General features: G+C 42.0%; 4 protein-coding genes and 1 pseudogene across 6 annotated transcripts; 4 read left to right on the forward strand and 1 right to left on the reverse strand.

The window, feature by feature from the left end:
* Positions 1–505: 505 nt before the first annotated feature.
* On the forward strand, positions 506–1,453 carry LOC143323355 (odorant receptor 131-2 pseudogene; annotated as a pseudogene).
* Positions 1,454–4,173: 2,720 nt separating this feature from the next.
* On the forward strand, positions 4,174–5,109 carry LOC143323363 (odorant receptor 131-2-like). The gene has a single exon (XM_076735188.1). The coding sequence runs from the start codon at positions 4,174–4,176 to the stop codon at positions 5,107–5,109; it is 936 nt and encodes a 311-aa protein (XP_076591303.1).
* Positions 5,110–7,208: 2,099 nt separating this feature from the next.
* Positions 7,209–8,790, reverse strand: diabloa (diablo, IAP-binding mitochondrial protein a). Its single transcript, XM_076736103.1, has 6 exons — positions 8,654–8,790; positions 8,290–8,422; positions 8,040–8,165; positions 7,744–7,854; positions 7,525–7,621; positions 7,209–7,414 (listed from the first exon to the last, which is right to left on the reverse strand). The coding sequence occupies exons 1-6, from the start codon at positions 8,788–8,790 to the stop codon at positions 7,209–7,211; spliced, it is 810 nt and encodes a 269-aa protein (XP_076592218.1).
* Positions 8,791–13,291: 4,501 nt separating this feature from the next.
* On the forward strand, positions 13,292–14,254 carry or95a1 (odorant receptor, family 95, subfamily A, member 1). The gene has a single exon (XM_076735189.1). The coding sequence runs from the start codon at positions 13,292–13,294 to the stop codon at positions 14,252–14,254; it is 963 nt and encodes a 320-aa protein (XP_076591304.1).
* Positions 14,255–15,953: 1,699 nt separating this feature from the next.
* Positions 15,954–26,400, forward strand: p4ha3 (prolyl 4-hydroxylase, alpha polypeptide III). Of its 3 annotated transcripts, none has more exons than XM_076735504.1 (13): positions 15,954–16,161; positions 17,093–17,247; positions 17,365–17,588; positions 19,858–20,007; positions 20,086–20,137; positions 20,278–20,441; positions 20,798–20,977; positions 23,280–23,344; positions 23,561–23,720; positions 23,809–23,871; positions 24,329–24,397; positions 25,061–25,157; positions 25,712–26,400. In XM_076735504.1, the coding sequence occupies exons 1-13, from the start codon at positions 15,974–15,976 to the stop codon at positions 25,780–25,782; spliced, it is 1,638 nt and encodes a 545-aa protein (XP_076591619.1). In that variant the 5' UTR covers positions 15,954–15,973; the 3' UTR covers positions 25,783–26,400. The 3 variants fall into 3 exon arrangements, with proteins under 3 accessions (XP_076591619.1, XP_076591620.1, XP_076591618.1); XM_076735505.1 differs by having other exon boundaries at positions 20,801–20,977; positions 25,712–26,355; XM_076735503.1 differs by having other exon boundaries at positions 19,858–20,137; positions 20,801–20,977; positions 25,712–26,355.
* The last annotated feature ends 54 nt before the right edge of the window (positions 26,401–26,454 follow it).

Below are 26,454 nucleotides of genomic sequence, written 5' to 3' on the forward strand. Positions count from 1 at the left end.
CAGTATGAGGTAGGTGTCGGTAGTGCAAGTGATTTCTGTTAAACCATAAAAACATGTGCAACACTGTATGTAGACAAAGAAGGTGTGTATTATGAGGAGTTTTAATTTGCAGGAAAACATCTCTCCAACATGCAAAACAACTGGTGGTGACGACACTGCGGTGAGCAAAGTTTGGTGTCCCCTTGAGTTGTAGTTGCCCCTATAAAGTCCTCACACACAGTCCTCTCTCAGAAGGCTACACAGAGGTCAGCAGACGACGTTCATCCATGAAACTGTGTGCCACAGTGCCTTCTTACTGCAAGGAAGGTTTGGTAATCTGATGGTCTTCTGTCCTTTGACCTGTTGATGTTAAATTTATTGTAGGTACATCTGATATTTTTGTGTATTGTGTTAACTAAAGGTTCATCAATTGCTGCTGTGACAATGTTAAAAGTGTAATTATTTGAGCTTTTGTGGCAACAGTAATTATGGCACTGTCTCAAACTCTTGGATGTTTCAGAAATATATGGCAGCCAATAACTCTGTGATTGTTGGTGAATCCTCAGTGACCAAGGTCAATGATCGGGTCATTTTGGTTCAGATTTTAGTGGTAGTGTTCCTTTGCATCAACTTTCTGTTAATCACAACCTTTTTTATGAAGGATTTCTTCTACACAACCATGCGCTACATCTTATTTGCTAACACATTACTGTCTGATTGTCTGTTTTTACTCATGACTGATGTCCTGCTCATTTTGACCTACTTCCGTATTACCATGCAAATGTGGTTGTGTCTTCTTATGTATATTGTTTTGTCTGTGCACACTTTTGTAACACCACTTACTCTGACAGCAATGACTCTGGAGCGTTACGTGGCCATTTGCATGCCCCTGCGGCACACAGATCTGTGCTCCACACGCAGCTCTCTGCGCTGTGTCCTCATCATTCACGGCCTCAGCTCTGTACCCTGCTTTGTTATTCTGTCCATCTTCATTGCATCTGCGACCCACAGCTTCTATTATCAAGGCACAATGTGTTCTGTGGAAAAAATCATCTTACACAGTTGGCAGGGTCATCTTAGGTCAGCTATAAGTCAGTTGTACTTCTTAATTATGTGTATCACCATTTTATTCTCTTATATTGAAATCATGAAAGTGGCTAAAGCTGCATCAGGAGAGAATAAAAAGTCGACCTGGAAAGGGCTCAGGACTGTGATTCTTCATGCCTTCCAGCTGCTGCTTTGTCTCTTCCAGCTGTGGTGTCCATTCATAGAACCTGCTGCTTTACAGATTAATTTTATGTTATACGTCAATGTCAGATATTTTAACTACATTACTTTCATTCTTACTCCAAGATGTCTGAGTCCTCTCATTTATGGCCTCAGGGACGAAATGTTTTTTCATGCACTGAAATACTATGCTCTCTGTGGCTTGTATAAGAAACCACTGAATTCTTTTGGATTGATGAAGACATGATATTATGCTACTGAAGTAACGTTTTTTATGTGTGTCTCTTTATTTATGTTGTTATTGAACTGGGAAATCTAACAGAAATTTTTCGATGGATCCATATGCAACCAGCAACAAAACTGCTAAAACAATCACAGATGTTTCTGGGGATGATTCATGAGGATGTGTGATTATATTGTACTGATGAATATACATTCCCTGTACATTTGCTTGCAATACATTAAAGACACCCTATTTTCATCCCTTGACTGTTTCTAATTTGATATGAAATGTGTATCAGTAATGAACCAAAGCACTAAATCAACATTTTAAAATCAGTTGTTTTTTTTTTTTTTTTGACGTGTACTGCCCACCCCAGCGTACCATGAAGGTTAAAGATCAGAAAGAGCGATTACACTCTCTGCAGGCGATACTGCACTGGCATCACCTTTCATGGGGCACCTGAAAGCAGATTTTGTCACATAACAGTCCTCACTGTGACTGGTTTTGAGTGAAGTGTCTGAAAAACTATTATTGGTTTGCCCTGAAATTTGCTGCTGGACTGGTCTGTAATTAGTTTGGAAGTATTTAGTCATAAATGAAAGTATTGGTCTCATTGATTGATTTTGACCTGCAGGTGGCGCTAGATGAAAAGTCTGCAATATGTCATACATGGTGAGCAAAGTGAGCAGAAGATAGTTTAAATAATTAATGACTCAGTTAATTGGAAGCTTAATGAGCTTCACATGACTTTATTAGCAAACAGGAATAGAAATAATCGGCTGATTAGCAGGACCGCTCTGTAATCGAAATTCACATGGAGAAAAACAAACCATTTGTTTGTTTGTGCTCCCACCAGCACACTATCCCCCCGTGACATCTCCGTGCTAACTGCTGCTGGTTGCCAAGTCCAGATGCCAGACACTGACAACAATCTAAAAGTTGAGTGAAAAAAGAGGAAAGTTCAGTCACAGATTGGTCATTGTTTATTCCCTGGGTTTTTATAATCATGATAATTGTAACAGTTACGATGACATTTTACTCACCAAATTCACTGGCGGAATTTGGGGATGTCACAACCTTCAAACATCAGCAGGTATAGAAGCACATTTTCAAACAAATCAAATTTTGTAAGAAAATCTCCAGTTACATTGTTCGGGTTCAGGGGGGCAAATTTTAAATGTCCTGGCAGCTTAAGGGGCCATGTAACTGCAGTGAATTGGACACTTAAGCAGTGTTTAGCATTAGCCATTTATCTTTAGATCTCATCCAACCTTTTAGTTCCAACACCCCCTTCTCCACTCTTCAAAGTGACTATAATCAGTATTTTTATAATGATCAAATGACAACAGTAACCATTTTATACTGCAGACCCCCAACAAACATCAATACATTGTGTGTGTATGTGTACACATTTCTGAGACAATTTTTTGAAATTTTCCAAAATGGACAATGCAGCATTTACACCCATTTCTCGCTGGGGTGGGCAGTACATGTCGTGTTCTTCAACGACATGGATTAAACCATCTTTACCGTGACATATGGTCTAGCATATTAAAAATAATATGCTTTTCCATGTCTGTGATAACATGCAGGTATGCATACTCATAGAACAGGAGTTACATCGAGTAACTATGATTCTCCTCCCCATAATGCAGACACAGGCTAATTTCTCTAATTTCCAAAACACATGCAGGCCTACGCCTCATTTTCATTCCTATTGGAGCCAATAAACATATCCATTTCTTTACTATATATACTATGTGTTTCCTTACGTTGCCACTAGACTGAATAGGTCAAATCATGTTTTCAGTGGAGTATCCCTTTTATTAGAAAACTGTAGAAACAAAGAAACAAACAAAAATACTTTTAGGAATGATTTGCCAGGTTTGTGGAAGAAGAAAGTTTGAACTTTTCTCTCTTGCTCTCTTTTTAAAATTCTGTACACAACTATTTCTGCCACTATACATGTGCACAAATGAGTGCACATGCAATGCCTTCCAGGAGAGACTGTGCACTGTTTGCCTTGGTAGTTACAACACACAACCAGAAACTTGCTAACCCGATATGTACAGAAGGTTTAGATTTGATTAGATTCATCTTTATTGTCATCGTCAGAGCGCAACACAGAGACAACGAAATGCAGTTTAGCATCTAACCAGAAGGGCAAATAGTCATAATATATGAACAAATATAAATACATGTAAGTAGTGCAAGTGGCATGAAGTATAAAAAGTATAAACAGTATGAGGTAGGTGTAGGTAGTGCAAGTGATTTCTGTTAAACCATAAAAACATGTGCAACACTGTATGTAGACAAAGAAGGTGTGTATTATGAGGAGTTTTAATTTGCAGGAAAGCATCTCTCCAACATGCAAAACAACTGGTGGTGACGACACTGCGGTGAGCAAAGTTTGGTGTCCCCTTGAGTTGTAGTTGCCCCTATAAAGCCTTCACACACAGTCCTCTCTCAGAAGGCTACACAGAGGTCAGCAGACGACGTTCATCCATGAAACTGTGTGCCACAGTGCCTTCTTACTGCAAGGAAGGTTTGGTAATCTGATGGTCTTCTGTCCTTTGACCTGTTGATGTCAAATTTATTGTAGGTACATGTGATATTTTTGTGTGTTGTGTTAACTAAAGGTTCATCAATTGCTGCTGTGAAGATGTTAAAAGTGTAATTATTTGAGCTTTTGTGGCAACAGTAATTGTGGCACTGTCTAAAACTCTTGGATGTTTCAGAAATATATGGCAGCCAATAACTCTGTGATTGTTGGTGAATCCTCAGTGACCAAGGTCAATGATCGGGTCATTTTGGTTCAGATTTTAGTGGTAGTGTTCCTTTGCATCAACTTTCTGTTAATCACAACCTTTTTTATGAAGGATTTCTTCTATACAACCATGCGCTACATCTTATTTGCTAACACATTACTGTCTGATTGTCTGTTTTTACTCATGACTGATGTCCTGCTCATTTTGAGCTACTTCCATTTTACCATGCAAATGTGGTTGTGTCTTCTTATGTATATTGTTTTGTCTGTGCACACTTTTGTAACACCACTTACTCTGACAGCAATGACTCTGGAGCGTTACGTGGCCATTTGCATGCCCCTGCGGCACACAGATCTGTGCTCCACACGCAGCTCTCTGCGCTGTGTCCTCATCATTCACGGCCTCAGCTCTGTACCCTGCTTTGTTATTCTGTCCATCTTCTTTGCATCTGCGACCCACAGCTATTATTATCAAGGCACAGTGTGTTCTGTGGAAATATTCATCTTACACAGTTGGCAGGGTCATCTTAGGTCAGCTGTAAGTCAGTTTTACTTCTTAATTATGTGTATCACCATTTTATTCTCTTATATTGAAATCATGAAAGTGGCTAAAGCTGCATCAGGAGAGAATAAAAAGTCGACCTGGAAAGGGCTCAGGACTGTGATTCTTCATGCCTTCCAGCTGCTGCTTTGTCTCTTCCAGCTGTGGTGTCCATTCATAGAAACTGCTACTTTACAGATTAATTTTATGTTATACATCAATGTCAGATATTTTAACTACATTACTTTCATTCTTACTCCAAGATGTCTGAGTCCTCTCATTTATGGCCTCAGGGACGAAATGTTTTTTCATGCACTGAAATACTATGCTCTCTGTGGCTTGTATAAGAAACCATTGTTTTTTTTGGATTGATGAAGTCATGATAATACGCTACTGAAGTAATATGTTTTTTTATGTGTGTCTCTTTATTTATGTTGTTATTATGGTACTGATGAATATACATTCCCTGTACATTAGCTTGCAATACATTAAAGACACCCCACTTTCATCCCTTGACTGTTTCTAATTTGATATGAAATGTGTATCAGTAATGAACCAAAGCACTAAATCAACATTTTAAAATCAGCTTGGAAAAAATCGAATTACTTCTTACAATGAGAACTTGAAATAAATGTTCTTATGCTGCATATTCTGAATGTGTGCCTGTATCATTAATACTGCAGCCTCTGGCTCCATAAATCCGTTGCTCTATGAGCTGTCGTCTCAAACAGCGTACCATGAAGGTTAAAGACCTGAAAGAGCGATTACACTCTCTGCAGGTGATACTGCACTGGCCTCACCTTTCATGGGGCACCTGAAAGTAGATTTTGTCACATAACAGTCCTCACTGTGATTGGTTTTGAGTGAAATGTCTCAAAACTATTATTGGTTTGCCCTGACATTTGCCACACATATTCATATTCCCCTCTGAATGAAATGTAATACCTTTGGTGCATCCTCTTGACTGTTACTACTACTGCAATCATAAAGTCAAAATTTGTGTTTGGTGCTAACTTGTGCAAAGAGTAACTTCTAATAACCTAAAATGAAAGTGAGCATGGTAACATTAGCATGTTAGCATTGTTATTGTGGGCGTGTTACTGTAGAGTGCTAGCAGGAGCATTTAACTCTAAGCACCACTGTACTTGAGTACAGCCTCAGATAGCTGCTAGCATGGCTGTAGACTCTTAGCTCTTTTTCATACTGCCAGTCCAAATCTGTTTGAATCTGTTGAATCGACTTTGTTTTCCAAAATTGAGGTTTAATGTTTGTGCAGCTAATAACAGTGCAGCCCAGAAAAAACATGTATCCATCAGTTAAAACTCTTGATAAAACAGCTTAAAATGTGAAATCCTTTAAATACAATCTGGTGTTATACTGGGGCCTACAAGCCAGGTGCCACTTCAGTAATGGCGGCTTGTTTACATCCAGCTACAACTTTACAGAGAGCCACTGAGGGGAAAGCGGTAATGACGACACTGTGGTGAGCAGACCCTGGGGCACTACGTGGCCATTTGAGTGGCCCTGCACCATGCAGAGCTGTGCTCCACATGCAGCAGTATGCGCTGCATCCTCATCACTCACAGGCTGTATTTGGGTGGTTGAGCCCTGCATGTCGTTACAGAATGCCTTCATTAACCTTTTCAACACCAAGCCAGCCTATTTTCCATTTTTCAGTTGTAGAAGCGGCAGCATCTTATTTGCTGGGGGTGGTGTTGGTGATGGCCCAGGACCTGGGCTCCTTTCTTTGATAACAGTTGGAGCTTTGTTAATGAGGTGCCGGTCCATCGCAGCAGTCTGCTTCGCTGCAGGTGCGTGACTGCCTGACCTCTGCCAGGTATCAGAACAGTAGCGTCATGTGAGCAACAGCACTGCTTGTGTCGGTGTGTGCTCGAGACAGAAATGGAAATTGAATGAAAATAAAATGATGGCTTAATGTAGGATTTGGATTCTGACCTTAACTAGTAAATATAATTTTTTGCACCTCCATCATATTATTGATCTAGATATGGATAACAAGGATCATGATTAAGCTCGGTGATAATGCTGCCGTCAAACCAGTCATTAATCTTTGGGCGACCTTTTGAAGGCTAAGAAAATATGACTTCAAACCCTTCTTACTGTGAAGTGACAAACAAAGACCCATCAACACATAGAGTATTAAATCATGTACACCAATTCATTTTATTTTCTTTCTATGTGAAAACAAGCAAACAATAGTTTTATAAAAAATGTTTTTGCTACAATGAAACAAACAATAAACATTCCGATCTGATGTTGGATAAACCCCACTGCCATACAATATACACTGGATGATTCAACAATCACTTTCCAGAAGCTCCAGAAGTGGCTGACACTCACTAATCAAATAAATAGAGTTAAATAATGATTTATGCCACAGTAAAAAATTACACATTGTTAGCAATTCATTTGATTCTCTTCCACTGCAAACATGTAAATATCTATTTGTCTTAGTCCTCTCGCAAATAAGCCTCGTGCAGCTCATGCTCCTCGCCATCTTCTCGAAAGGCAGCGTATTCTGCCATCCGTTGGATCTCTTCTACTTTGGTCTCGGCCAGCTTTTTCTCTGCATCCACTGACAGCTTCCGCGCCTCCTCCACCTGCGACTGGGCCACCTGAATGTTTGTCCTCACCGTCATGGACGCCTGCTCAGCTCCTGGAAACACACACATGCAAACATTTTTTATTTAAATCTCCACTGCATGACAACGTATTTCAGCATTACATCAAGCCTGAAGAAACACAGCTGCACTCTGGCTTTCTCACCTGAATTGTGTGCTGCCTCAGCCGCCATTTTACACAAGTTAACAGCGTCGATCCAGGTTGACTCAAAGCGTCTGCATTCATCTAGTCTGTCGCTGACCTGTTAGGACAAAGAGATGAGGCCAACTCAGTACAAAAGATATTCTGTTGTTTTTGTAGAGAGTAAAATCTGATTTGAACAGGAACAACAACGTTTCTCCAAAGAGGACAGCACAATCTGACCTGTGCACGGTGGCCATTGATCACCTCCAGGAGCGAATCCTTCTCAGCTGGGGTCAGTTTTCCCAGTGAGGCTAAGTACCGTCTTTGGACAGCAATGCGTGTGTGCACAGCCTGTTAGCAAACAGAGGGAAGGCAGTCAGGGGCAGCGCAGGGCATTTTTTTGAATAACACACAGTAGTTCTTGCAACACAAGTCTGGAGTTGTACATGTGCAAACCTCTTATTAAATGCAAAGCTATCATGACCCTCTTGATATTATATGTGGATGCAGAGATTGAAATCCTAATGAAAACCTACCTTTGAATAGACTGTGAGGGCATCTATGAGAGCCAAGGTGGTCTGGGAGAGGAAAGTACTTGAGCTGTCTGTAACCACTGAGGCTGCTCTTCTGATCAGGGAGTCATGAGAGAGGTTTTCCACTTGCTGCAAACGGAGGAAAAAAATCTGCGTTTTAACTTCGTCCTTCTCCGCACACAAAATATGAAGAACAAGCATTTTCTGAGGGTTGGAAGATTTGTGCAGCTGTGGTTCATCATCTCTGACCCACCTGTGCAAAAGGGAAAGCGCAAAGCCCACGGCCAACACTCAAAGATGCTCTGCTCAGGTCCGCAGTATCTGTCCATTCCCCCAGATTCTGGACTCCAACCTTCCTGCTTCTGAAGAGGACACTCTCAGAGCTGCTGGAGAAAAATTAGGACAGAAAATAAGCAGGTTTTTACATCAGTCACGATCAATGGTGTTTCAGCTCAAAGTTTTGTAGTGCAGTCAAATTGGAAAAAGGATCAATAAGCTGCTGAAGCTTATTGAAATTGCCATTTACGCTCTGCTCTGGTGGTCGCAGTGCTTCACCAGGCAGCACCTGGCGGTACAGGTCTAGGCTGTGTTCCAGCTGCACACTATTCATTACATACCTTAGCAAACGGATGCAGGCTGCTCCTCTCCTCAGTGCACTCTTGTTGGTCCACCGCAGTGAGAAGTCGGTCTGAGTTTGCAGAAGTCCTCCAGCAGCACGGCTGGCACACACGGAGCACTGACGGACAGCTTGCATTTTGCAGATTAGCTGCTTCTCTTGATGTGATGTATTTGATGTAAAATGAGTTCCTGAATGATTTCTGTTTTCAAGCTATTCAAGCTAATTCAAACTAATCTGCTGTCACTCACTGTTGCCTTGTCTTGGTAAAATCAGAGGAATAATCTTCTTCACTGCTTGCAGTCTTTCAGCTTGCTCAACGATGGCCAGCTGTCATGTCCTGTGGGTATTTGTAAGGCCCCAGCACCATTTGATTGCGTAAAAGGTATTGATCTGTTGACACTGAAATGTGCGTATTTGGCTTTATCTGAAAAAGCCCAAAGAGACGGAAACTACGTCTGTCTCTCTGGCTCTGGTGTGTGTGTGAGTGTGTGTTCATGAGAGAGACAATGATTTGTAGTTCAGTCCAATGTAAACCTTTTAGAGAAATTAAGACTATTTTTATCTGAAAAATGTCTTTTTTTATATGAAGGTTTTGGGTTTGAACTGAGCTCATTCATTGAGGTTTGTTAAACTTTGTACTTTTCTCACATGAAATTAAAAATTAAAATGAATATAATGTGTTAGAAATCAAAAAGAGACAGACAGAGAATTCAAGCGGCCCAAAGTGTATTTGACAAATAAGCATGAATTTAAATGAAGTCGTCATATTAATGTTGAATATTTGGCTGGAAATCCCTTACTATCTATGGCTGTATGAATTTTACCACCTGTTGTTTTGCAGGGAGTGCAAGACTGCAAGCATTTACATATAAAAATATAGTGCATTGCTAAATTGGTAGTCACATAAACACAAACCAAATTTACAGAAAATCAGCGAAAGAAAATGCAATTAAGACTGGAATCAGAGATGAGCAGCTGGTGGCGCTAATTCTCTAATTATTTTAGTGAAAATACCCCAGTTGTGTTTGTCATGTCTCACATCTCTTGTTCCCAAAAGTTCATTCTGTGTGACAGCCTGAAAGTAACAAGTCATTTGCTGAGGTGGCATCTGCTGGGGTTCAGGGGCAGCGTTTGTTTTGGACACAGGTTTTGGTCCAATCCCCTGCAGTCCTGATTACTGACGCAAAACTTGCGTAAAGCGCTGACGAGCCCCAGTGAGCCGCTCTCAACAGAGTCAACTTGTTTGCCAAACAAATGAAAACGTCAGGTTGCACAATTAGACTCAGGAGCTTTGTGTTAATAATCAGCCAGACTGTTAATTACTGAGCAGGGGACAGCAGACCCGCTGTCTAACCGTACCTCTGGAGGTGGCTCATTGTACCTCACTCCAGTGCTGCCATGTAAGTCATTTAAACTACAGAAACATCTCATTATGGATTTCATCATCTTCCTCAAAGCAGTACTCATGTTGCACCTTCATGTTACCTCTCTGGTGTGATGACTGACTTCAATAACATTGTGAAAGAGTGCGACACTGGACCACAGTCAAAAAAGATAAGGCAGTACATCCACCTGTTTCCTATCAGATCTGTGTCTTCGAATTCTTTGCTTACCTTTTGTACTGCAGTTCACAAGCTCTGCAAGCAGCCTCAGATGTACTTTTAAGTACAAATCTGGAACGTGTGGTTGCAGCACTGCATTGTTACTGACAAACACATTTATGACACTGGATTCAGGCTAATTTGGTGGAGCTCTCACATACGAAGCTTCAGATACTTTGCGTTTCACACAGCATAACCTGCTTTTTCAAACATTCACCACAGAAGCATGGACATAACATTATCACTGATAAATGTATTAGCTAAAGTAAAACAGCAGCCCATAAGTCTAAGAACGTGGTTTATATTCTGCACATCTTCTCAATTGTCTGACCCAGGATTCCAGGGTAACAAGCAAACAGCAGACAAGTACAAATACACAGAAATGTGCAGTACTGATCTGCATTGACTACATTTGCCCGCCTGTCTCTGGTAACATTAGTCCAAACAGACAGACCTCAGCAGCCATCAGCTAAGCACACTGTCCTTTAACCCTGACTCAAACCATGATCCTGTCATGTAACCCTTGTTGTTATAGGTGAGCATGTACATGACATCAGTGTATTGATAGTTTGAGCAAATCCACCTTGTAGACTACTTAATAAGTACAGTTGACTTAGATCGAACTAGCTGTCAGACCTCAAACAGATGCAAAGACTTTCAGAAGTAGGACTAATCTGCCGTGAATTTATGCTCACATATGCTCATATCCATTACATCTTGTGCAATATGACACAATTCTTACTGTGTTCTTTTCTCCTGTCCAATAGTACAAACACTGGATTTATTATCCATATTTTTCATGTGCAATTCAACGTTTGTTTTACATACATATAGTTGATTTTTATTTTTTCGGTATGCTTGTTTATCTTTATCTTTCTGTGCCTCTCTTTTTGCCTCTCTTCTTGCCTTTGTTGGCTGTAACTATCCCAGGTGTGGGATTAATAAAGTTTTATCTTTTGTCTTATCTTACTTATTAAAGGGAAAAAGTACAGAATTAAAAATGCTTTATGTTCTCATGCTGACTGCAGATAAATTAACATCCTTGAGTAGCAGCTGCAACAGCATTGTTTTGAACTGAACACAGATGACAATGCGATGACTGAAATGTAAACTAAAAAAATATTTACAAAAAAAGACACCAAAATGTTTTGAACAAATCTCTGTACTACACTCTACATACCACACTATACATTGTGTGTGCCAATGTGTGTGTGTGTGTGTGTGTGTGTGTGATTGCCTGCAGCTGTGCCAGAATCAGGGCAGAGCCACCAGCTGCATCTCATCACTGTAATCAAGACCTGAATGAACGCTCAGCTCAGCCACTTCCACTCTGCCACATCACAGACTCTACTTCCGGTTAGTGCTGTGTTTGAGACCTAGTTATCAGTTTCGCTTGTTGGTTTTGGCTGTTTCTTCCTGAGACTCACTTAAATCTCAGCCGGTCTGACTCCGGTCCAGGCTCCCTTCACTTTGTCTGGTTTAGCCTGCTGTTCTGCTGCTTTGTTCTGGATTCCCTCTCTCAGAAAACCCTGGATGTCTCTCTGGTCTGCTCCAGCCCCAAACCAGCTCCATTTCACCCCTTCGCCCATCTCTCTCCCAAATACTACAATAAAATACCTTAAATTTCATACCTGACTCTTTGTGTGTCCGAACCTGGCTTCACAGGTGTGAACCAATGTTTTCTTTTAATCATAAAGCCATACAATCATAAGTTGTTGTTTTGTTTTTTTTTAAAGTTTGCTTGTTTCCTCCCTTTTATGCACAAGACTTTTTGTTTTTGCGGCAACGAGCATTGTCAGCATCAACTCCAGAGAGGTGCAACCAGACTATGGACTGTGTAGTTTTCTCTGCCATTGTCACTGAGAGCTGGGTCTCTGTAGGCCCTGCAGTAATGGGTTCATCTTGCAGTAAACTTGACTGACACTGACATTGTAGCTCATAAACCTTCACACAAAATTTAAGTAAAAAGCATTTAGGGACGTTGCCAAAACACTTTGCTCAACAGCTCACAAACTGCATTGTACAAGACGCAGCTGGAACAACTGACCCAGCTCACTTGAAAATGTCCACTCAGCAGAATCACCACCAAGCCAAAAATCAATATGAGAGCTCCCTGCCCAGCTGGAAAAGGCCAAGTTTAGTCACTTAGAAACTGCTTTGCATCAAGAGAAAAAAAAAAAAAAAAAAAAAAAAAAAGCAGCCAATGTGTTTTTTTCCAGTCTGTGCTGGAATCACATCGAGTTCCCCAAAATTTTAACCACTTCAGTGACATTCAACTTCACACACGTACACCCGCTCAGAGTCTGCTGCACCTTGTCCACACATAGTTTTTCAGCATGCAGACAGTGCAGCTTAATTCAGCAGTTTTGCACCAAATATTAGTACTATTATCCCGGTTATGGTCACATTTTTGGAGTATCTGGGTTATGTTTTGTGCATGTAAACACCAGTTTTGAGAAACCTGTAGTATCCACAAGGAAACTCTCTCAAAAGGACAGAAATGTTCCAGTAATGACAGTCAAAGCTCCATGAGACTCCATGTCTTTCCCACAGACACACAGAAAGTTCGACAGAAGTTTCAAATCTGTTGTTAATGAGAAACACAATTCTTTATGACGATAGCATAGAAATAATTCTCTGGAGACTCGAGTCAAACAAATCTGAACAAGGCCAAACACTTGATATAAGGGGAAGAGCACTGAAGACACGTTTAATGATAAGAAGAACAGAAATCGAGAGCTTGGTCGACTGTTCTGGCTGATGAAGGTGAGAGGAGAGCTCTTTTACTCTGAATGCTGGTTGGGTATTTGGTTACAGTGCAAACGCTTTGTTTTAAAGAGTGGATGAGGAAAGACAAATTTATATATTTTCTCTTACACAGTTTGGCTTTTTCTATCAATTATGTGCAGTTATGTACAGTTTGGTGTTTTGCTCTTTTTCTGATCCTAATTAAATTGTTCCTGTGATTATGAGGTTGCATTTTTGACCTTATATGTATTTTCTTGAACAGCTTTGCTCCAGGCCACCTTTGCAAAATGCAGAATCTGAGTGAATTTCCAGGCAATGCAACGTCCAACAAAAGTCTGTCTGTGATCATCAAGGTGTGTGTCGTTATCCCCTTCTTCTGCGTCTTCCTCTGCTGCGTTGCTGTCATGATGCACATCTTTGCCTCTTACAGGCAGTTCCTGGACACCTCACGTTACATCCTGTTTGCCTACATGCTGGTCAATGACACGCTCCAGCTCTTGTCCTCTGTACTCCTCTTCCTCTTTATCATGGCACAGGTGAAAATTGCTCTTGTCTACTGTATCCCCCTGCTGTTAATTTCCTCTGTCACCTTCCAGAGCACACTGTTAATCCTGGCCACTATGTCACTGGAGCGTTACATTGCCATCCTCTATCCCCTGCAGTGCCCGGCCGCCTGGCGCTCGGACCGCATCTGGATCATTATTCTGTCCCTGTGGCTCATCAGCTGGGTCTCCCCTGTTATTGACTACTCTATTGGGGGGCATGATCCTGCTGTGGATGCCCTCTCTACCCCTGTGCTTTGCAAAGTTACTGTTGTCAACTCATCTCCAATGCAGAGATTGGTCAAAGTTGCTTTAAGTATTCTCTTCTTTGTAGTAGTGGCTGTTATCATTGTCTTTACATACATGAGAATCCTGCTGGAAACCAGGAAGATGAGACAAGACAGAGCGTCCGTGAGCAAAGCCATGCACACTGTGCTGCTACACGGCCTTCAGCTGCTGCTGTGCATGTTGGCCTTCACCAACCCCATCACTGAGAATCTCACAGTGCACGCCAACTGGCTTCCAGCAGACATCGCCTTTTTTAATTACTTCTGTTTCATGCTAATTCCTCGCTTTCTCAGTCCTCTCATCTATGGCTTTAGAGATCAGAGTCTCAGGGGCTACATTGGGAAAACCTTCCTCTGCTGCTCCAACAAAGTCAAACCCTGTGTCAGACGCAAGCTGCAGGACAACTTGTCTGTATCTTAGTTTTGACGGAGCTCAGGAGGTATTAACATGTCTTCAACATTTGTTCTTGCTTTCCATAGGTAGTATGTAGTCTTGTTCTGAGCTGTTGAGAAGTACTGAACACATGTGATATAATAAGAAATAATTCCAGGTCTTATCACTCCATCATACTGTTGTTTTCCATCATACTTTCACACTTTGGTCGGTATGATCATGAAACAGGTATTAAATTACATTGAATGTGGTATTAAAAGTTAAATTAAAGCTGCAGAAATCTTGTTAAAATATATACTGCCAAGTGAAACAATAATTGTTGTAATCCAAAGAATTGCAGACTTTTAAAATATTTGAAATAAGAGAATGGCTAAGTCTAATGTCTGGACAAGAATTAATGATGATTCGATTCAACCTCTGATGCTCTCCCCTGCCTCGTGAAAGCAGTCATGACCCTTTTTGGATGCACTGGCAGCGTTTTACCTTTATACTTTACATGTACTGCTGTTACAAATAAACCAGGCATTGCCCGTATATCTGTGCCAGCAGCATCAATAAAGATTACTCAATAGAGTGAGTAAATTTAAGTTGCCCCACATAAAGTCTGGCACTCTCTCAATAAGCATGCAGCACCGATCACGTAGGATTTATCACTAACTGTGTGACTGGGTTGCAGGCAATGCTTTCGGCCTTCTGTAATACACTGTGATTAGACTATATTACAGGTATTTATAGGAATAAAATCACAAAAAATAGTGTGGATGTTGTCTTTCAAGCCGTTTTTGTGGAAAAATATAAGAAATGTAATAATAAAGAGTGTAACCCTGTAAGCCACTGTCTCCTTATAGGCCACAAATATACAAATCATACCTGTCAATATGTGTCACTTCAGTATGTGTAAAGGGGAAATAACTTTTTTGTACTCATTTTACATTTGCACTTCCCATGAAAGGTGGCTATACTGAGCATTTCTACAGTCCACTTCATTTATTTCTTTCATTGTGCATTTCTGTGGGAAAATATATTGTTCTTTACAGCACATTGTATCTCAGTGCCACGTGTTTAAATATAATAATAATCATCATCACTATCATTTATAATAATGATTCTAAATATTGTTCAGTGATAATTTACGGTTTCCTCTCTGTTAATTTTATTTCTTTTAAGACTCACCACGTCAATAAAGCCACTCGCGTGCTAAAACGCATTTCCTGTTTGTTGTACAGCGCATTCACCTGCAGGGGTCGCTGTGACTCCAATCTCAACACACATACAACTCCGTTTTTGTTTTTTTGTTTTTTGGTCAGGGCAAATTATTAACCCAGTCACTCACTTTAAAGCCATAAAAATGACACAAAACAAACTTAAAGCAAGGAAATGAATACATTTTCCCATGTTATGACTCGTTTGCATCATTTATTTGCATGAAAATGAGTCAGCAGCTCGTTTAATCAGAATCAGCCTCCACAAACTGGAGCTGGACCTTAACTCTATAAACTTTTATGTTTCCCTCTTGTTATAGAGCAAATAAAGCTGTCAGGTTCGTGCTGTAATGACAAACTAATTGTCCAGACTGGATCCAGGCTGCAGGTCTGCCTCATGAGCAGAGGGCGCAGACTGATCCCAGAGCAGATCAGGGTGATCCCAGCGTGGACTCTGCTGATCCTGAGGCTCCTCAGAGCAGATCAGGACAGCGTGAGAGGAGCGCAGCCGCTGCACGGGGAGCGTGTGTCCTCTGCGCTGGAGATGAAGTGTCCTACGTGTGTGTGCTTTAGCTGGAGTCTCCTGACTGTGGCTGTGATCCCGGTGTCTGTGGGTGAAATGTACACGTCGCTGCTGAACGTGAAGCAGGCGATCAGCGTTGAACGGAAGCTGATCGATTACTTGAGGACTTATATTGACCAGGAGTTAGAGAGACTGGAGGACATCAAACGGTGAGTGCACGAGGACACACCGGTGATGGTTGATTCTTGATAGATGTTAGAAGTTAAGTAGAGTTTTTTTGGGGGGGGTTGTAAAAACCCGATAAACTGCACAGCACCTCAAAGTGACGGTGGAGAGTTAAAGGACAAACCCGCTGTAAAGAAAAAGCCTCATGGTGATGATATCATCTGATGACAAATCCTGTGACTCCTCCACAGACAGTGAGTAATGATGGAACATGATGATGAGAGCACATGTGGAGGTTTAACTATTTTCAGACCCACATCTGGGAATCCAGATGATCCTCGTTGGGATGAAATCATACAAAAATGACCAATGCACACCTGACTGACGTTCATGTCAGTTCATGCGTTGGTGCTCGGGTCTCCAGCTCATGAGATTTGACTTCACTGTCCAGACTCGATGGGATAACACTGTAAATTATGTTTTAGGGTCTTTCTTTGCAGGAAAATGATTCCATCAATAACGCGAATCCTAAAGTTTTAGTAGCTGCGCTTTTCTCCAGTCAGCCTTCATCATGTTGGGAACAGGATGACTGATGAGGAACAAGACTTATCAAGTCACTTCCCACCAAATCCTGCTCATTATTCATGGTTTCTCTGTGGAAATGGCTCTAATTTTATAGAGGGCCCCCTTTTGACCATGAAATTTGAAACAGGAGCTTTACTGTGGTGCCTTTGTTTCTGCTGTGTGGTTGGAAAATGAGTAACGTCATGCATCAGCTGTATTCATCTGTTTTAACAGTATATAATGGTGGTGGTAGTGGTGGTGGTAGCACATGTTGCTTTCCATCCTTCATATGGCAAGTATAAAAAAACTTAATTATTCTGCAGTATGAGACTTTGGGATCACTTGCTATATGTGAAAAAAGATTGAGCCTCCTCATTGTTGTTGTAACACAGACCACTTTCTTCCCCACAGTTTTTATGCCAAAGTGTCCAACCTGCACACCGAACTTTACAAAGGGCCAGCGACTGCGATGGCGAACCCGCTGGTGGCGTTCACCCTGATCAAGCGGCTGCATTCAGAATGGCTGAATGTCGTCTACAGCAACGAAGCCCTGGAGAACATGCAAGGTTGGCTCACTGCCATCTTTACCAACACATCTGGTGGTGATAACTAAACACCCATCTGTTCTCTGCTGTCACTACCCAGCCCCCCCTCAGTTCACCTTCTGTTCCTCTGCTGTCCAGCCCTCAGGTCCAGTTACGAGGAGGAAGAGGCAGATCTGCCCAAACGGGAAGACCTCCAGGGGGCTGCCAAGGGGCTGATGAGGCTGCAGGATGTGTATTCTCTCCAGGTTGCGAGCCTCGTAAGGGGTCGTTTCCAGAGAGTCTCTAACGGCAAGCCCATTGACATCTACCTGCCCGCAGTGTCTGTCCTGCTGTCTGGTGATGACTGCTTTCTGGTTGGAAAGGTACCCAATCCATTTTTTTCCTTTACTGCTTCCTCTCATTGTTTTTACTCTATTTACTGAGATTCTTTACTTTAGGAAAAATACCAATGCAGCAATCAAAAATACTCCATTACAAGTAAAAGCCCTTCATTCAAACCTACCAAACCTACCTATAGAGGTTGGGCCCATCTGAAGAGTCATAAGATAAAACGTGAGAGCTTGTGAGGTCATTATTAAGAAAACTAAGTGGAAAAAATATCGTTCTGCTGCACAAATGTGTAGTCATTTTTAGACTTTTGTCTTATCTTTGCTTTTTTCTGAAAAGCTGAGGAGTTTTATCTTTTTGGGCCTCAAACAATAATTTAAATGAAACCATCTGGGAAGTTTTGAGGAGAAAAGGCTCTTTGGCGGGACTGCTAACAACTCAAAGACGTGAAACATGACGAGGAGCCCCAACTAGATGCAGCTTTTTATGTTGGGAACCACATAGTACATGAGTTAGAGACGTGTTTGCGAGATGTTGTTGTGAAAATGTCTCTCCCTGATTAGCATCCTATTCCAGAGGTCTGCAAAATAGTTTTATTCCAAGTCTGTCAGTATTTGTGTGGTGGGAATCCAGACAGTCAGCCTGGAAAAAAGTGGAATTCTTCCCAATGCGTGCCTGGGAATCCATTTCATGTGAAGATAAATATGCTGTTATACGAGTATGAAAGAAAAAAAATAAGGCTTCCCCACAATAAATTCCACTGTTTATGTACAGTGGTGAGGTGCAAGGGCAGGGCACTGTGTGGGAAAGACATCGTCTTGTATGGAAAAGACATTATCTCATGCAGCACAAGTGTCGAGTTTGCCTTCAGATGCACCAATGCTGAGACTATCTGAGGCAATCTGTAATCTGTATTTTTAGGGTGTCAGTAAAACAGCTGCCTGCATGTGCCTTTATGTAGCTGTTAAACTGCTTCTGAAAACCAGCAGGGTTTGTTAACAGAAGTTAGCAGCTCGCCAGCTGGTGTTCCTCTCAGGCAGCACTGAGATCTGCAGAATATTCTCTATTTTTAACAATTTATTGGGACAGCAGTCCCAAATTATGGGGTGTAATGTTGTGGGCTGGGTGCAAAGCCGGTGCAGGGTTGATAAATTGGTGTGTGTGTGTGTTTGGTACACTGGGATTGTTGTTTGTGTGCTGTCTGGGGGGTTGTGGGTGTGATCTGGAGGAGCCACATGTCAGCGTCTTTGGTGCTGGTTTGTGGGTGCTGTCAGGCCTGCAGTCAGCACCTACTTCATCAAGTCAAGGCAGCTACAGGTGTGGTTTGAGACCAGTTAAGAGAGATACTGCAGCCTGTGTTCATGAGTTTCTGAATGTAAAGATAATGTTCGAGGTGTTCTTCGATCAACAGACATGTAGCTCAGCCCACAACGTACCTGCTTGAGTCAGACAGGTGTCATCTGACGTTTCGCTGATAAAATACATGACAGTAGACCAAGCTGTGAAGTTAATGCTGTGTGTATTTTCTAAAACTCCAGAGAGACTAGAGCTGAAAAATGTAGCAAAGAGTCAAAATGGGCAGAAAATCAAGCCTGAACTATAACAGCACCCACCAGTGATTGTTACATCACTCCCTGCAGTTAGTATTTAAGTCATTTAATGCTGTTCTCTGTAAGGTCATTTCATTAAGATCAGGATACAGAGGAAATATGAACAGAGAGAAGACACACATTAAAACACAGCCAGCCACACACAACCACACGGAAAACGATCAGATGTCTTTAAAAAGATACTTAAATAAAAGTTAAAATTCATCCAGCTGGACACTTTGAGGTTTTAAAGCCTATTGTCTGTGCTGGTTATCTGCTGTATTTCACATCACTTCGATGCATTCCTCCAACCTTACATCAGTGAAAAGTCATTTCTTAGTAATTCAACTCAAGTGAAGTTGAAGTCGGCAAAAACAGTCCGGCATGCCAGGCTGACAAAAATATGCCAGAATGATGATGTGATGGAACTGGCTGAAGAAGCGGGTCTGATTCACTGGTCCAAAGCTAGCCTGATGCTAACTGGATGTGACTCTTAGCTAAAATCAGCCCAAGTCCATAATCCTAACACTGAGCTCAATCTGGCAGCCGTGCATCTATGTGGACCAGAGCTGGCTGACATTTGGTCTTCTGGTTCCAGAAGAGAGCCGAGCGTGCCGACACACTGCTCCCACTGTAATGAGTTGCTGCCTACCAGAGACAAACTCTGCTTAAATTGTCAAATCGTAGTGATTAAAGGTAACCCAGGTGTTTACAGGTGGCCTACGAGCAGGAAGACTACTACCACTCGGTGCAGTGGTTGGAGGAGTCGGTGCGTCTCTTCAGGGGACCAGGAGGCGAGTGGAGCCCTGAGAACGAAGGGACTTTGGAGGATGCTCTGGATCACCTGGCCTTCTCTCACTTTAAAGTAGGAACATGTGGGAAATGCACATTTTATAAGCTGACTGGTGGATTGCGCTGCTCTAAACTCGTGTCATTGTTTCAGACAGGAAACGTCTCCTATGCTCTCAGTCTATCTCAGGAGTTACTGCATCATGGTAATTCCCTTTAATTTAACACATCTTCTTCTCTTAATCCTGTCTGTGATCCGCATCCTCTCTAAACTGAGCCCGCTGCTGTAATTAAGAAACATGCCCTATAATGTATGATTACTGTGTTTACACATGTTTCCTCACAGATCCAATGAATGGAAGAGTTTTGCTGAATGTTGAGAAATACGAGAAGCTGCTGCTCACAAGTCCGTCCAAATCAGTCAGGGGCAGTGGGCTGAGGAGACCCACCTCCAATTATTTAAGGACCAGGGACACTTACGAGAGACTCTGCCAGACCCAAGGCTCTCAGGTATTCACCACAATGAAGCATTGTCATTGGCAGCATGCTGACATGTAGGTTTCATCCTCTGGGGAACATGATTATCTGTACAAAAACTCGTTACCAATCTGTCCGATTTTATTTATTTTTTTCATTTTCATTGAAACATCTGTAGTAATTTGTCACAGATTTGACAAAAGTCTCAACATTGAACCTTTATCCAAGAGCTAATGAAGATGTAAGCTTGTAATTGGACATCAAAAGACTGTAATTATTCGAGTTTGTTTGCTTTCAATTTTACTGCAGTGGGCAGAGGACAATGCTGAGTGTAATTGTTTGCGGATGATGTTTTGATTTTGTTAATGAACTTCAGCTGTTTCTCTTAGCAGCCAATGCATTTTGGAAATCCCAGACTTTTCTGCGACTACTTCACCAATGGCGATCCGGGGCTGCTACTGCTGCCAGCGAGACGTGAAGTGCTGAGCCTGCAGCCGTATGTGGTCCTGTACCACGACTTCATCACCGACACAGAGGCTGAGGACATCAAGGCGTTTGCCCAGCCAGGAGTAAGTGCCTGCACAGTGCACTGTCCTCATCACTTGTGGGTACAAACAAACAAAAAACACGTGACTCCAACATGTCAGCTTTTTAGGAATTAAGAAAAAGGTCCAATTAGGTCTTCAAATGTTTCTGTGATCCCATATTTATTTTTTTCTCAATAAACAGAGGAGCTGTGTTATTTGTTCCACATGGGACTCACAAAAAGTGGAGCTTTTTCAGAGTTCAAGAGAGTCTGCTGAAGTTTGTTGAAATCACCGAAGAGACGACGGACTGCAGAAAAGAAATTTAACGTTTTGCTATTGCCACTGAAGAATCGGGCCTTTCAAACAGATTACTGGTACAGCTAAACACTGCCAGGGCTATTGTTTTTTATTTGTCCATGTCCATAATGTTGTGTAGGATATATTGTGTCTTTGTGGCTTTGCACAAGGAAACTGCCCTCTGTTGTTGTTGGCTTTGCTGGCATCACTGTTATTTCAGGATGTTTCCCAGCCCTTTTTTATTCCCCTCTGGCCTCCTGGACATCTGCCCAGATGCTAGCTGTACATTTCACTGAAATTAAAAGCGTAATGAAATTGGCAGCATTTGAGCAGGACCATAAATTTTGTCATTATGCTTGTAGTGCAGGCTCAAATAGAGATATGTGCTGTGACTTCTGTCCTGAAGTGGACTTTCCCTTGTAAGTTCATCATTTATGGACTGCCTTCAGGGTGGCACATAGTACAGTTTACGCCCCACGAGGTGAGCATTAACAGGCACGCTACAGCTGATCTGCACTGACCGACATCAGAGCAGTACTCTCAGGGTGATACTGGTCATCCACCACATCTTCATCGCTGTCCTTATGTGTAAGTAGATTTACTCAAGTTCTGTAATGATGTGCAGCTTAGAGCTATTTTTACGTACTTGTTTCTACTTTATGCAGCTTTTACTTCTGCTAAACTACATGGAAGTGTAGTACTGATGAGCAAATGTGCCTATCAAAAAATATATTTCATGAATATGCACAGAGTTATTACTCTGCTCTGCTGTGGGGCTCTCTGTCTGCTGGGGTCTTGGCCAAACGCATACCGCTTCCTGCAGCAGAGATCCTGGAAAGACCTTATGGAGGAAGAGTTGGTGTGCTTCCAAACATTTAGCAATGCTTAAAGGAATGAGGGATATGTTACTATGAAAACTTGGCTAAGCCCCGCAAACTGTCCAAATTTGCCTGCTGGGCTCCACTGGTAAATATTCAGTCCACTATCATCGAGCCGTGGTATCTTTCTGAAAGTGACTCACAGTTTTCTGCTTATTTAATGGAAAGCTATCGTTTCATTGTCCTCAGAGCTGCTCACAGTTAGCTGACTGTTACTTCAGGGAATATTTGGTGGGCTAACTCACTTGGTGCCCTATGGTTTCTGTGAGGTTTTGGCATTGTTCAATGAGTTTTCCATCCTCTGCTGAGATGAACACCCCTGTAATTATTTCATCATTATGTCAGCTTGTGGGTTTATTGAGAACAGGCCCACGGTATGGTATTGGTTTGGAGCAGGGAGCAGCATTCGTTAACCATGAGCATGGTTTACGTTGTCTGTTCACGTCTTAGCTGAAGGACACAGTGTATCACATGCCTGCTGTTTGGAGTTAACAGATCTGTCATTGTGCTGCTTTCTTGGTGATGAATTGATGTGTGAAATAATAAAGTAGCTTAGTTTTTATCATACTTTTTCCCCTCATTTGAAATGGTTTGTGTACAATAAGAGGTGAGTGAAGTGATGTATCTCGTGATCATAAGGAAGTCCTCCGGAATTTGATCTGCAAAATTCATCAGAAATATCGTGTTACCAGTTTTCTGCACTGAACATTACGCTGGTTTATGTACCCGTTGGACATTGAAATAAGCAGAATGCAGGCTCAGTTTTAAGAAGGGCAGAATCGGTCCAAAACATCTGGACTTCCCCAGACTCGCTTCCAGTCTCAGACTCTGAGGTGATGAAACTTAAAACTGATACCTGTTGGGTATCTGGGCTCTATAAATGGTCCCATGCACATATTTTGCAATATTTCTGGTCAGAATAATAAAATAATAATAATGATAATAGTAAAGGAAGAATAATGGAAGTCCGTCATTGCAGCAGCTCTGGAACTTGTATTCTTGCCTCTTTCTGAATCCACATTCTTGACTGACTCTTCGTCCGCCCTCACTTTTTATTGTAGACACGTGCTATTTCTCACATTTTGTCCGAGCTTTGCAGCTGGACGCCAAAGCTTGGCTGCTGCAACAATCACAAACATAAAATGCTGTTTCCTGTCTTTGCTGTCAAGTTGAGACGATCTGTGGTGGCAACCGGAGAGAAACAAGAAACTGCAGAGTATCGCATCAGCAAGAGGTACGAATTACGTACAACACTTTGTTCATGACAGTCTGTTTCCTGCAGTCCAGACTAATCCTTGGCATGGCCTAGTCTTCCATTGCTGCAGTGTCAGTGAAACACATTTGTAGTAGTAATAAATCTGCAACTTAAACCATTCAGCTGCATGCAAATGATGTTAAATACACTGTTTCGGCTGTAATGTGTTGTTTATCTGTATGTCTTTATTTGTAGTGCATGGCTGAAGGGCTCAGCACAGTCCACTGTTGGGAAGCTGGACCAGAGAATCTCCATGCTCACAGGTCTGAATGTGACGCACCCGTATGGCGAGTACCTCCAGGTGGTGAATTATGGGATTGGTGGCCATTATGAGCCTCACTTTGACCACGCTACAGTAAGTTGATTATAAACCTGTTTAACAAGTTGATTACATGGCCATAGACTTCAATTAATAATGATATATCAACTTTCTAATTTTCCAGTCGCCTTCAAGTCCCGTGTTCAAGCTGAAAACTGGGAATCGAGTGGCGACCTTTATGATATATGTGAGTGAAGTCTTATTTGAGCCACCCTCTGACCCTGTGTGGCCTAGATAGCAGCCAGAGGTCCCTGCATTTCCAAAGTTTAATTAAAACAAGTCTTAATTAAAACACTGCCGTGAGTGCTGCAGCACTTTGGAACACTCTACCTCAGAAACCCAGACTAGATCTGACCTCACTACCTAAACTATGCTTTTATAGATGTTCTGTCATGCAACAGCCTTGAACCAAACAATTTTTTTCTCTTGTTTGTTCTGTTCATTTAATGCATTTTAACCAATCTGCTAAGTGCTTTTTAGCTTTTGGAAACAGATCTTGTTTTTATTATTGAGAATCCAATGTGAGCAAAAAGAATGGCTTTTTGTAAGCCTTCGAAACAGTGCAGCAGACAGACAGAGTGGCTTTTCATAACATGAGCATGTAAACACAAGACACAACTCTGAAGGAATGTCCTTTTCCACAGCTCAGCTCTGTCGAGGCAGGTGGATCCACAGCCTTCATCTACGCCAACTTCAGCGTTCCTGTCGTGGAGGTAAACACCCTGCGAACGTCCAAGAGGAGCTAAAAACAGCCTCTTTTGTCTTCATGTCATTTTTGCCTCAAGCTGCATCATTTTCACCTCCCTCACATTCTTCAGCGCAGCTGTCAAAATTGTGAAAGGTCAGATTGCAGCAACAACAGCCGTGAGATTCTTTACCACAATACTGCAATTGTATAGCTAAGCGTCAGCGGAGCTGCGGTGGAGCCAGGCCATCCCTGGGGTGTAACCTTTCACCTTTCATTTCATTGAGATCTCATTTCCTGGCGGGTGATACAGAAAATAACTGGACATAATAAAATGACCAGGAGCTCCTGAGCTTCAAATTCATCCCTGCCTGAGATATTTGGATTAAAGATGATCAGCAGAACAATAATCACTTTGAACAGTTTTAATAATTGATCAATAATTTAAGTACATTTTTAAGCAAAAATGACAAACACATCCTCGTTCTGGCATCACTGGTGATTATTTGCTGCTTTTCTGTGTTTTATATGAACAAAATCTTTTGGATTGTTTAAATACATGAAAGACATCCCCTTGGATGAAAGATTAATTGATTACACAAGAAAATGATGAAAACAAAGAAAATAATTTAGTTCAGACCAAATAACTTTTCCAACCTGAAATTGATTTATGTTGTTTTTCACCTCACAGAGAGCCGCCATCTTCTGGTGGAATCTCCACAGAAATGGTCAAGGCGACGTCGACACGCTGCATGCTGGCTGCCCCGTGCTTGTTGGGGATAAATGGGGTAAGAGTCAGGAGCTTCGGTATGTTGAGGTGATGCTGTCAACAGGAGCCAAAAAGTCACATGAATGTGGAAAATAGCAAGTCACAGCAAGTTCTCAGACTTGTTCTCATTTAAACAGACTATGCTTTTTCTGTCATTATCATGATCTGTTTCAGTCATCCAGTGTTCTGCTCTCCTGTTAAACAGGAGCTAATGTATAAGAGCAAGGCCACATCTGTCCTGCATTATGCATTTAGAGATGTTGCAGAGTGCAGTTCAGACACTGAGGGCTCATCTTGGAAGCTAAACATCTGCTGCTGGTTGGCCCAGACCATCGAACTCCCAATGCTGAAGCATGTGTAAGGGACCCAGTTAAACTAACAGAAGGGTATTAATCATCACAAAGCAGCTGCAGAAGTATTTGGTGGCTGTGCTGTTTCCAGCAGCCATATGCATTAACAGAAATTAATGTTAAGGCTGTACTTTTTAAAAACAACTGCTCAAAATTGTATGGGTAAGAAAACGTTCATCTTGAAGATATTGAAATATAGTTTACATCTTTCTGTATGTTTCAGTGGCAAACAAATGGATCCACGAGCACGGCCAAGAGTTCCAGCATCGCTGCAGCCTGAACCCTGAGGAGTGAGAGGGGCAGAGCGATAGCTGGGCCCCTTGGAGTACTAGAGCCAGCCTCCACAATTGAGAGGCACACTCGCAGGCGGAGAGAGGGAGCGAGCCAGGAAAGTGAGCACACAAGCAGGGGAAGGGGAAAGCCTGCATCTGTGATTGGAGCCCCGGGCCCCAGGGAGCCTGAAGCGCACAGTACACTGCTGCAGTGGACATAGAGCTCAAGGCTGAGAGGCGGGGCAGAAGAGGAGTGGGGCAGTTGGCAATCAGCCCCCAGAGGCCAAATGCTCTCTCGCTCCTACTGGTCAGTTTCTGCAGATGGAGAGAGGCCTCTGCCTTCGCACACTGTGCTGGTTTCAGTTAACTATGAAAGGCTGTTTGCCTCCTACTTGCTTAAAAACTGACATCATATGCAGCTCTTCGCCTACACTGGGCCCACTCGAGGGTCTGTCATTGCAAATCAACACAGCTGAACTTTGTGCAGACTCTCAGAGCTTTATTTTTCATGTGTAATGCAGAAGTGTGGAAAGATACCTCACTGACTCACAGTGAAATGTGTATGAAATGATGCACAAAGCTTGTAGAATTTTCTATGTGATGTTACCCTGCACCCAAGAATAAATGCTGTTTTCAGATTTGATTATTCAGGTCTGTTTAATGTGATAATGCTTCCATTAAGTGCTGGAACAAG

The sequence above is a fragment of the Chaetodon auriga genome, chromosome 7, assembly GCF_051107435.1.
Source record: "Chaetodon auriga isolate fChaAug3 chromosome 7, fChaAug3.hap1, whole genome shotgun sequence".
Lineage (NCBI taxonomy): Eukaryota > Metazoa > Chordata > Actinopteri > Chaetodontiformes > Chaetodontidae > Chaetodon > Chaetodon auriga.